The sequence below is a fragment of the Netta rufina genome (assembly GCF_964035555.1).
Source record: "Netta rufina genome assembly, chromosome: 5".
In the NCBI taxonomy this organism is placed as follows: Eukaryota; Metazoa; Chordata; class Aves; order Anseriformes; family Anatidae; genus Netta; species Netta rufina.
The window spans coordinates 31,589,254-31,601,258 of NC_140128.1; the positions used below are offsets into that span (position 1 = coordinate 31,589,254).

General features: G+C 39.0%; 1 protein-coding gene across 1 annotated transcript in view; it reads left to right on the forward strand.

Annotated features, from left to right (window-relative positions):
- The window catches only part of LOC311210115 (cytosolic phospholipase A2 epsilon-like), a gene marked incomplete at both ends in the record, with an annotated part of 31,797 nt that extends 22,634 nt beyond the window's left edge, over window positions 1-9,163 (forward strand). Inside the window, 9 exons of the mRNA XM_084287905.1 lie at window positions 716-852; window positions 1,400-1,622; window positions 2,096-2,210; window positions 3,165-3,302; window positions 4,426-4,533; window positions 5,729-5,920; window positions 6,716-6,882; window positions 8,146-8,332; window positions 8,958-9,163. Of these exons, the coding sequence (XP_084144031.1) occupies window positions 716-852; window positions 1,400-1,622; window positions 2,096-2,210; window positions 3,165-3,302; window positions 4,426-4,533; window positions 5,729-5,920; window positions 6,716-6,882; window positions 8,146-8,332; window positions 8,958-9,163 (1,473 nt within the window). The remainder of the gene's footprint in view (window positions 1-715; window positions 853-1,399; window positions 1,623-2,095; window positions 2,211-3,164; window positions 3,303-4,425; window positions 4,534-5,728; window positions 5,921-6,715; window positions 6,883-8,145; window positions 8,333-8,957) is intronic.
- Between the last annotated feature and the right edge of the window lie 2,842 nt (window positions 9,164-12,005).

Consider the following 12,005-nt stretch of genomic DNA (forward strand, 5'->3'; position numbering starts at 1 on the left):
AAACAATGGTTGCAGTAGTTGTATCCTATATGACTCCCAAATTTGAAATTTGTCAGATCTGCGGTGTGTTCATTCCTTCCATCCTATTCTATAGCTGGCTTTGTTCAGAAATACAGTGTGCATGTTAAATACATCACATAACAAAGATTTATTCTATTGTTCAAATTTCATCATTTTGTGAGAATTTAGAATAAGCATTTCCATTGAATGCATTTTATAATATCTTTTCTTGCAATTTTTAAATTCCTCAAAGTAAATATCCTGTATTTTAGAGGAACTTCATGATACTGATGAGTAACAACATTGATGAAGGTAGTTTAGCAACACTGTGTGAACTGGGTGTATTTCTTGGTGGGGCTGGCATGTGAATTTTTGAACAGCAGTAGTAGGTGCATGATACAGAACAAAGTGGCAAAGGAATGGAAAATATAGAGAAAATATATTGTTGCCTCCACGGAAGGGTTTTATCTTGTTCCTCTGAGTCCTCGCTTTCCCTAAACTAGAGATGACCAAAAACGCAGGTTTGGGTTAGTCTCTAATCCCATGTTTATCCAAAGGGAAGCAGCAGTAGTAGTCGTTGCCATTTTGGAGACTTTCCTTCCTGAAAGGAACCTGTGCCATGAGATCAGGACCCAGGCTGGGTACAGTGGCCGGACCCCATGGCAGTCCATTGAGTGCCATCAGTGTAAATGTCCCATCTTTCTCTCTCCGACAGGTCCCTGTTGTAGCTATCATCACGACAGGTGGTGGGCTGAAGTCAATGACAGGACTATATGGCAGTCTCATGGGACTCAAGAAATTAAATCTCCTGGATTGTGTAACATACATCAGTGGGCTGTCTGGCACCACGTGGTAAGGACAGTTTGTGCAGGGCAATGGACTAAGCTCTTTGGGGGTGATGCTCCTGCAGGGATGTACCATCATAGGGTTGCTGGAAACTGCCAAGGAGTCTGCTACACATAATCAGTACCTCCTCCAAAAATAATGGTTCAGTCTTTTTTCATCTTAAAACAATTTTTAGGCCCTCAGAGGATACAGAAAAAAAGAGACAGCTGCTGATGTGAACTGATTTACGATTCTTGAAAACAAACAAAAATAGTTATAATTTTCTGCCTAATTTTTGCTTCAAGTTTATATCTGGCAATTGTTTTGCTATTGGTGCTGCCAAGGTTTTTTGTTTTTTTTTTTTTTTTTTTTAAATTCAAAAATATTAATAAGTGTGTGCCATATCTTTCAGGGCCATCTCTAAAAGAACCATAGAAAAATTGGAGAGCTCAATCTGCTGAATGGAACAGCAAAAATAAAGCTGTATGAACATAAATGAATACCTAAAATTCAGAAAATTTGAACTCTTCTTTTGCTCCTTTTAGTTCTTGTTTTCTGTGTTGTCTTTCTCCAGGACTATGGCCAATTTATACAGAGATGCCTACTGGTCTCAGAAGGATCTTGACTCGCATATTGCTGAAGCACAGAAACAAGCAACCAAATGTAAGATGGGCTGCTTTTCTATGGATCGCATGAAGTATTACAATAAGCAGCTATGTCAGCGGAAAGAAGAAGGATACAGGACATCATTTATAGATCTTTGGGGACTCATGATTGAATACTTACTAAATGATGGGGTATGATGTCTATCCCTTTTCTTAGAGAACAACATTTTATTTTATTTTATTTTATTTTATTTTATTTTATTTTATTTTATTTTATTTTATTTTATTTTATTTTATTTTATTTTATTTTATTTTATTTTATTTTATTTTATTTTATATTTTTTCTTTTAATAAATAGAGAGAAAATTAGCCTGTCAGTTGAGAGGACATACCTCAAAACAGAGTGGAGTTGTCCATGTCAACAAATGCTCAATTTTTTTTATTTTCTTCAGTAGTCTGCCTAAGGAGAAATGCATCCTACATATCAATAAATTAGGTTGTGAATGCAGCCACTTGGAAAGTGCCATTAGACTCTGACTGGTGTTGAAATAAAATCAGAGTTGATCTCAGGCAAGCCTGCCTGAAGTGCAGATTACCCATACAGAAAGATTTTGAGATGTATCGTTTCCACCTCTCCTCACAAAACCATTTTTCTTCAAAACCAGAAAGACCCCCACAAACTTTCAGAGCAGAGAGAAGCACTGTGTGATGGCCAGAACCCACTGCCCATCTATGTGTCAGTCTGCGTCCGGGACAACTACAGCACTCAGGATTTCAAAGGTAAGGATGATGTTTCAGATCCCATGGGGTTAAAACGGGCAACATGATTCCTATGATTTGATTTGCTCTTCTCCGCTTGCTAACGCTTAGAGACAACAGCCCCGGTCTGTTTGCCAATGTCCAGTGATATTTTAAATATGAAGAAAAACCAGATAGTTATGACAAAGATTGGGAAAGCAGCTGATCTACTCCCAACTTTGTCTTTTTCTTCGCTTGTTTTTATGTTTGTTTTGTTGTTGTTGTTTGTTTGTTTTGTTTTGTTTTGTGAGGAGAAGAAAATCAGATTAAATTTTCATGTTTAAGGTGAAAAAAAATGACTCACTTCTGAAGAGAAAGGAAATTATAGCCTATGATCCTTCTGTACCAGACTTTGCTTGCACTGCAGTTATATCAGACAATAGCATCTTATTTGTAGAGGACATCTGAGAAGGTCAATGACTAGTTCTGTCTTCCTTACTACAATACATAAAGAGCATAACTGGTCATTTAAAGCAAAACCATTCTTGAAGAGTTGGGTACCTGTCTTAGTACATACCTGAATTATTCAAGGGAGAGAAATGTATCCTATTCTGTTAACTGTCTTGGTAACTGTGGAGGTACTTTCACTGTGGTATATGTAAGGACATCATGACTGTGGTATATGCAAGGGCATCATGACTGGTGCAAGCATGTGAGGTGTTTTAGAGCTGGAGCCTTGCCACGTGCCCCATATGTGCCCTGTCCCACTGGCACCACCATCACTGGCCAGACTGCTCGTACCTTCTTGCGACTGAGGAAACCCCATTGCCACCATGTCTGAGCTCAGCTGCCTGGGTTGGAAGGTGGTTGTTCATAAGCAAGGCTTTGCAAAGACAGCAGAGCAAACAGAAGTCAGGCTGGGTTTTGTCCTAGCAGTGTCATACCAAGCAGAGAGACTGGAAGAGCTCACATTGTCCCTTTATGGCTGTATTGCAGAGTGGGTAGAGTTCACCCCTTACGAGGTGGGGTTGCTGAAGTACGGTGCGTTCATCCCTGCAGAGAATTTTGGAAGTGAGTTCTTCATGGGACGCATGTTAAAAAAACTCCCTGAATCCCGGATCTGCTATCTTCAAGGTGATATATTGCATTGTCCTGGCACAGAGGCACTTGGGGGATGGAAACTAAAGATGTGGAGGAGTGTGTCCAATGCTGTTAACCAGTCTGCGGACGTTTCTGGTCAAACATACTTACTGCTGCTGTGTTATCACATGCTGGGAGATGGGGTTGTATTGTAGTTTATCCAAAAGGCTACAGTAAAAGATCTCTCATCCTTTTTAAGTTTCTTATCACTGTCAAGGTATGCTTAATCTTTTAAACATTATCTTACAGATGAGATAGATGAATCCCCTTAATTCTTCCATTGTAAGGCATGTTTCCCACTTATTTTCTACTCTTCTGATTCCTTTCTGAATGCACTCCAATTTGTGAACGTTTTGATGCTGCAGGAAACACGCAGCTGTGTTTCCACTGTGAAGTATAACTTAAGTCCAATGTAGGGAATCTAATCTACTGAAAATGCAAGGTGTTTGGGGTTAAAGATGAAACCAGAAGCAAAAGGTGTCTGAATCCCTTTCATCAATGCCTGAGTTGTACTGATGGGTTGTATGAAAAAGCAATAAAGTTGCTTTGCCAAGGAGTTAAGATGGAGTAGTCAGAATCACAAACAAACCAACAGATAAACACATAGCAGTGCAAGTTTTTGGTTTCAGTCATCTCTTCTCACACTCTTGCTGCTTATAAGCTCCTCAGTTTCAGTACACATGATGTGGTATTAAATAGCCAGCAGCCCCAGGGGATATTGTTAAAATACTACCTCTCCGGCTGGCCCTTTTTACCTGGGCCACTACTGGGAAATTCATTTGCCAAATACTGTATATGTATGCATTACCCAAGTTCTTATTTTGCTCCTTGAATGACTGGGTTTTGCTCCTAGGCCTCTCTCCCACTGTCATCTTCCTTTACTGTGCAGCAGAGCCATGCAGTAGATGAGGCACAAAACTGACAGCAGTATGAACTGAAGTCTTCAGTTAGAGATGATGCAGTAGAAAATTTAGATAAATTTAACAGCCCAAAAGTTCAGAAATACTTGAATTATGGGGGAAAAAAAAAAAAAAAAGGAATCCAGAAGATCAAAAGAGAAGGAAAAAGGCAGTTTCTTCTTAAATTGTATCCTTACATTCAGTAATTCCGTTTACAGGTATGTGGAGCAGTATATTTTCCGTGAACCTATTGCAAATCTGGGGACTGTCCCACAGTTCAGAAGACTTCTGGAAGAGATGGACCCAGGACAGAATAGACGAAGTTGGTGAGAAATTTTTAGACCTTCCATTTATGGTGACTTAGTCTTTTTGATGTCTTTTGACATCATCCTTTCACCTAGTTTGAAGACAGCAAACTTGGATCCTACTACAAGAAAGCGACTTCCCCTCACATCATAAAGCCTGAAAGGGAGAGAGTAATCAGAGAAATGCTGCTGTAATTATTAAAATGCTACCGACTGAAATTCTGTTTTTAAGAAGAAGCTTTACAGGGGTTACACATTTCACAGGAAATGTTTTGGCATTTCCCGTTCTCACTCAGCCATACAGAACCAAGAACTGGTGGCAAAGAATAAAGTTATTTTTACTGCCTGTGCAGGGAATAAGCCTGAATATCAAATAGCTAATCAATATTTCCTGAATTTAGATTTTATTACTCAGTACAGTAACTATTGCATTATTGCAGTATTCATTGTAGCACAAAAATAAACGAGGCCCAGAGGGTATTTTCTGAAGCAATACAGAAACCATAGTTTTATTGCTAAATCATTTAACATGATGGCAGCTATAATTACAGACATCCTTAAAACAAAGAAATATATCTGTGCAGTGAGAAAAACTGCCAAGTCTCTCCTGTTGCACTGTCAGCCAACTGGTCTGGCAAAGTAGGCTGTGATTTTGAGAAACCACACCCAGTGCCATTTCTGCTTTTCACCCACATATGCTTCCATGTAGACACCTTGGAAACTTCCTGTAGTTTCTAAATATGTATGGATTTCTTAGGCCTTCCTGAAATGCTTTTATTCTCCTGGCTAAGCATGTGCTCATGTAGCTGTGGGTGATTATCTGGTAGAAGCTGTCCACCCCATACAGACCCCATGGTGCCCTTTTGTTGCCCTTCTGACTGAGTGGGATATGTGCTTCAGTCCCGTTTTCTCCATGCTTGCCTCTGTTTCATGGTATCTTCCCATGTGGATGTGCAACCTTCCTTCTGACTGGAAATTCTCTGAATTGCTTAGTTCCCTCAAAGTGTAGGTTTTCCAGAACTGAAGACTGCTTTTGATTAATCGTCTTTAGCCCAAAATTCAAGACCATCTGCAGAGCTTTGTATAGCAGCCACTCTTCTGCTCCAGAGTGTTAGTGAGCCATCTCAGAAGAAACCCCGAGATCTATTACACATCAGGCCAAACAGAGGTGAAATGAATTAATCAGTCATTCATCCTTGCTTCTCTCCTGCTCCAGATGAAGACCCAGTATTGCCTACGAGGCCTCATGAACTAAGGACTCGCATGTACACTCCTCCTGGGCCCCTGTCCAGTGCTCTTCGGGGTGCTTTAACCGACCGCTTTTCAGTTGCCCAGCATCACAATTTCCTGAGGGGCTATCAGCTGCATAACAACTACCTTGAGAATGAGCACTTCTGCCGATGGAAAGGTAATAGGAATGCGTATTTAAGGTGTATCATATCCAGGTGACTTTGGGGTTGAATTTAGGAAAGAAACCCAACAGATTGAGATGGAAGAAAAAAAAAAACACACACTCTTTCAAAAGTGCCTGTTGTTTGTTTGTTTGTTTGTTTGTTTCTGGACGGAGAGAAAAGACTAAGAGTTGTCAAATATTTAAGTTTGTTTTTAAATATTAGTGTATGTTTATGCGGTTTAGCTGAGATGTCTGTGGACCAGACTGAGTGAGCAGACTTGCTACTGACAGAACCAAATTTAAGGTAGGAAAGAGCAAAGAGAACATGGGAGACATCTTAATTCAGCAAGGCTGTGCCTCTATCTTCAAATGCAACTGGAATATCACAGAATATATGATGTATGAGAGAAAGCTTGAAAGGAGTGGGGCTTTGTAGTCCAAATGACAGTGGAACAAGGGGGAAGCATAAACCTATATGTAAAAAAGGACAAGGATATTTTGTACTTCATATCAATGATAGATGAAACATGAAACAATGTTTGAAATGAAGCTATAAAGATTTATTTTAAAGATTAGATACTGTTTATGGATGATAATGAGTATGGCATATTACTGGAATAGCTTGGTTGGAAGCTCAATATAGAAGATTTTTAAGAATAATTTGGGTGGCATTTTGAAGTCCCTCCCATGCCTATATGACATTCCTGTATTATGACAATGAAATTAAACCAGGTCTGTGAGATGGTCAGATCCACCTTGCATTTTTTCTCCATCAAAATACCAAAATATCATTTCTTATTTTCCTTTTAGACACTGTGTTAGACTCACGTCCCAACCAGCTGATGCAAAATCCCAATCACCTGGGTATGATAGATGCTGGATTTTTCATCAACACCAGCAGTCCACCACTTTTAAGGCCACAGAGGGAAGTGGATGTCATCATATATTTAAGTTATACTACTGGATCACATACAACGGTGAGGAGGATCTTGTTACAGTGTGTTGTCTTTCCTTTTGCTTGTCTGTAGCACCGAGAACTACTAGTTATTTCAATTGTTCAGTTTTTAATTACTGTATCCCCTTCTTCAAATGCTAGAGGAGGTTATTGATTTCTTTTTCAATGGAAGGAGAAATTAATCTGCTAAATTCTCTAAATCCTCATTTCAGACTCTTTGATGTCAGTCATTCCTTTAAATAGATCCCTCTTCAGATTATCTTGCTATTAGGAGCCATGGCTTAGAGAAGGACTATGGACGTGGACATAGGAGCCATGGACACCAGAGGAGGACTTTTTGATGGAACTGTTCTTCCAGGGTTATGTTTTTGACTGTAATAATTCTTTCCTATTTCTTCCTGCTTCTCCTGGAATCTCTCTCGCTGACTTATGAATGTACTGCATTATTCAAGAGGATATCAGCACAGTCTCTTCCAGAATGATGGGAAGAGCCTCTAAAGATTTATGCTGTATTGGGCAGATTTCCAGATCCTGCACAGGAATATGCGTAAAAATAAGGAGCGATTTCTTTTAACTTAAAATAGAATACAAAAGGGGCTAAGTGGATAGTCAAGGGCAGATATTATTTCTGGGCTGGGAAATAAGATATCACTAGGAAAATTCAACTACAGGCATCTTCCTGCAGAAATTCCAGTTTCTTAGAGATAAAATTAATTAGCTGTCTACAAAGCCTTCCAGAAAAAGAGTTTGGGTATTTACACCTCAAAAACTGAGTTTTGTTAGAAATTTAGTATTATTTATTATTTAGGCACTGTATAGCCTAGCACTTCAGAATTTCTCAGTAAAACACTAATCTAAAGGAACACTGCTATAATGCCTGCACAGGCACTGATATAATTGCACATTCAATCTTTATTATCTCCTGGCTTCTAAGCATGTGGTAAGATACCTTAAATGTTTTCTTACTGTGGTTCATTTTTCTGATTAATTCTATGCAATGGGATTTTTCACTTGCTAACACTACATGATTTTACTCTAAGCTTCTAACTGCTTGTGTTTTTACAAAGCAGCATCCTGCATGAATTCTCTAACTCTGAAATTGTGTTTACAGCTTGTGATTAGTATTTTGGTTACAGTATGTGGTATTTCTGTGTATAGCAACCCTTCATAAGAAGGAACCCACTCTCTGGATTTAAATCTCTAAACCTGAATGGTAAATAACTAGTTTTGGACTTCAGGACATCCAAGCTGAATTTTAATGCTGATCATATCTGTGGTACTCTAGTCTCTAGATAAGGCGTGCAAATACTACTCGGAGCAGAAAATCCCATTCCCCAGAATTTCTTTGAGTGATGAAGATAAGAAAAATCTAAAGGAATGCTATATCTTCCAAGATTCAGATATGCCAGGATGTCCCATTGTGATTTTTCTTCCACTTGTGAATGATACTTTCCGAGAGTACAAAGCACCTGGTAAGTTAAAAGTGGTGGCAAAATATTAAATAAACAACAACACTACCCACTTCCCTGACTCAGAAAGAGCCTTATTTCCCTGCTGCTGGCTGTCTTTTCGGCTGGTTTCATCAGGGATTGCTTTAGCTAATTAGATTTTCTTTCTCCATTCCAGTCAAAGTTGCTATGTCATCTTTGTGGCCCTAAAAGGTTAGACACATCCCTTGTCTTCTGCATGGTGTTTACCTTCACGTCACTCCCATTTGTAACATAAAGTGTTGCTAGCTAGTTAAAAGAAAAAATCATGGGAGAAGTATAGCCCCCTGCATTTGTTCTGTGTTGTCCAGGGATTTAATTCTACGTTTGAGGATGCACATTGTCAAGCGTGAGTGGTAGGGCACCTGGCTTTCAGGCTCAAATCCTGCAATGTCAAGATCAGTCTTCCCCCTCACCCCCAGTGTTATCCCTCAGTTTTCCCTTTTGCCCTCATTGCTTCATGCACACAATGTGCCTTTTACTAGGAGTGGCCTTGAATGACTGAATTATTGGGGCATTTAAACACAGTGACTTCTCTCCTGGAGGAAAGCCCCCCTCTTGGGGGCTTGTTGCATACCTTGCTACAGCAACAACTTATATTTTTCTCCAGGTGTCAAGCGCTGTTGCTCAGAGATGGAAGGAGGACAACTTGATCTGACCAGTCGCTGTTCCCCCTACTGCATGTTCTCGGTCAGATATACTGATGAGAATTACCGTCGGCTGCTGAACCTCAGTGAATACAATATCCTGAATAACTCACAGATGATTATGCAGGCCTTGCAAACAGCAATGCAAAGAAGGCAAAACATGTGCTAATCACACATCTGATTGCCTATGTCTTCTTGGTGGAGTTTTTCATGCTCTAGCACACAGGAAGAATGTAGCTTTTTGAACACTGGCCATTCTGCGCTACAGAAAGAAACTGCCCCAGGTGGCTTAGTGTTTATTTTATTTTATTTTATTTTATTTTATTTTATTTTATTTTATTTTATTTTATTTTATTTTATTTTATTTTATTTTCATTCCCATGAAGTGGCTTCTTTAGGCAAAGACGTTGCCTAGAAAATCTTTACATATGTTTTATTCCCTAAATTAAGGTTGTCTGTAGAACACTCTTTACCTAAAATCCTTGCTATATTTTTTAAATGGTCTTATTTTAAGCCTAATTTATTATATGACATATAAGAAAAACATTTTCTAACACCAAAGTGCTACAGTAATACAACCCAGCTAACAACTGACAGGCCACAAGAAGGGGGTATGGGTGTGAATGTCTGCTCCCTACAACTTTTCTTCATGGAACACAACATGCATCCAAACCTGGAAAAATGAAGAAAACCTGAGGCACGACTGGAAGCTGGAATCAGATCCCTGAGTTGACTCTATTTTGCAAGTATACTGAAGAGCAGCTGAAGAGGTGGGAAATGTAGTAGGGACAAGTGTGTGCACACAGCCAGCCCTGTGAATCATGTTCATCTCAGAGCAATCTTGGACTGTGAATGCACCACACATAGATTGGAAGGAGCAGTCTAGGAGGAAGTATTCTAGGAGTTTTCTTGTTTTGTTTTGTTTTGTTTTTCTCTCTCTTTCTTTTTTCCATTGCAAGATATCAATGGGGCACATCAGAATTTCCTTTGAATTTATGTCAGTTTTGATTGTGTTGATATAAAAAAAGTCAAAATTTTATTTTGAAGCTTTCAAAATAAAAAAAAAAATGGGATTTTTTTCCCAGTTGAGTTAGTTCTCATACTGAACTTCTTTTCTTAAATGAAAAAGAAATATGTGCTTGAAATGAATATATTTAACTTCCACTAGAGCATAAAAAACAAACAACTTTGTTACGTAACTCAATGGAATTTGTTTAAATAGTTCGGGACGTACCTTTCTTCATATTCCCTTTTATGGAAAGTGTCTTTTCTGAACTCTTGAAAGTGCTGAGGGTGAGCTGTAAAAATTATAAATCTATAACAACCATTGCATTCCAGGAGCAAGTCAAATTGAAAATACACATTTATATTAATAAATTCTGTGTCTTGATGACAACTGAGAAAATTTGGGGAACTGGGGAAAAAAGTCTATTCAGTGAGAAAATCTATCAGCTAAACAAGTTACCTAGATGTCATAAGCTGAGGCTGAAATAAACCAGGGAAAAATGCTTGGGTAAGTTGAAACATTTCATATTAATATTTTCCATAACATCTCTGTTTTGAAACATAAGTTCTTTTTAATAGATAGCCTACCTCGTAAGCCCAGGGAACCCAACCTGAAAATAACAAGCTTCATTTATAATCAAATAATGTGTTTGGCTTGGTGCAAAATGACTTTCTGAGGATTCCTATTTTGGCAAGGAAAAATGTCAAACTTATCTTTAAAAATGGGTTCAAAAATGACTTTTTCCAACACTTTTGTCATTTAGGATGTCAAACAAAACTATTTTTTGTGCATATGTAGTGTGATATTGCAAGCCTATAAATCAGAGTGTAAACATTAACATTTAAAACCTTTTGAGTTTTGAACTAATATACACTTATGCCAAGTTTTTTGTTCTATTCTAGTTTCATGAGTCATGATCTAAAATACGGTGCTATATGCTCTGCATATAACCCTGGGAATTGCCTCCACTGGAACCTGAAGTCTCTGGTGTGAAAAAAATAAACACAAGTTCTGGCCATAAATTCACGTCACCTCCAGCTCTTAGGAAATGTTAGTTACATGCAAAAATGTTGTGTATACAATATTGGACAATAAAGGCTTGTTTGCAAAATGAAAATTCTGCCTTGCTCCACATATTCAGGCATTTTGGTAATATGCTTCAGGTTCACAATGAGTTCCTTGTTCTAGGAAAGCAAAATTGTTTTTAGCAAAGAGCATCAGTGTGTCCCAAATAATTGCCACGAGCATTGTGAGCAAAAGAATGTCTCAGAGACTACTGCAGGAGTACAAAGAGAGCTATGTCCCTCCCTCCTGCAAGGGCTGTCTCTGATGTGGAACTGCAAATGCTATTTGTGAAAATGGAGGAGTGATTGCACCTTTCCCAAATGTCCTACCAGGCAGCCTCAGTCTTGTGTCACCTCTGCTGACATGCTTTCTGCTGGACACCCCAGTGTTTTTAGGACTACATGGTGCTCCACCAGGCTTCTCCTATTTGGTGTGCCTCATTTTCTGGGGGAAAGTGGGATGGCAGAGCCCTGCTGTCCTCCTCTGAGAGTTTTTTGGCACTGTGGAAGTGACATATTCAGAGCCCCAGTCCTGGTTTTTAGCTTAGATCTCCAGGAAGGTGTCATAATAGGGTATTGCCTTTAACTGTGGCTGAAAGATGCTGATGTTGCCAAGGGTTTTCTATGATCTAATGAAAAATGCATTTCATCAAGCTACCTAATTGCAACTGGCATAGAGAGGAAACACGCCAGGTAGGTAGACACAATCCTCCACTGTGTTGTGAAACAACATAGCCTATAGCAAAAATTTATTCTACCGAGGTGACTGTGATGACTGGTGATATTTGCATGGGAATGGGCAGCATGGGAATGTGCAGAGGAATTGTGTTGGCTAGTAACAATATTTAACAAGTAAGCCCAGGAATGCTCAGGAAATAGCTAACTTTTTGCTCATAGGTAATACACCAGCAGAACAGGGATGCCGAAGGATTCTCTTACCC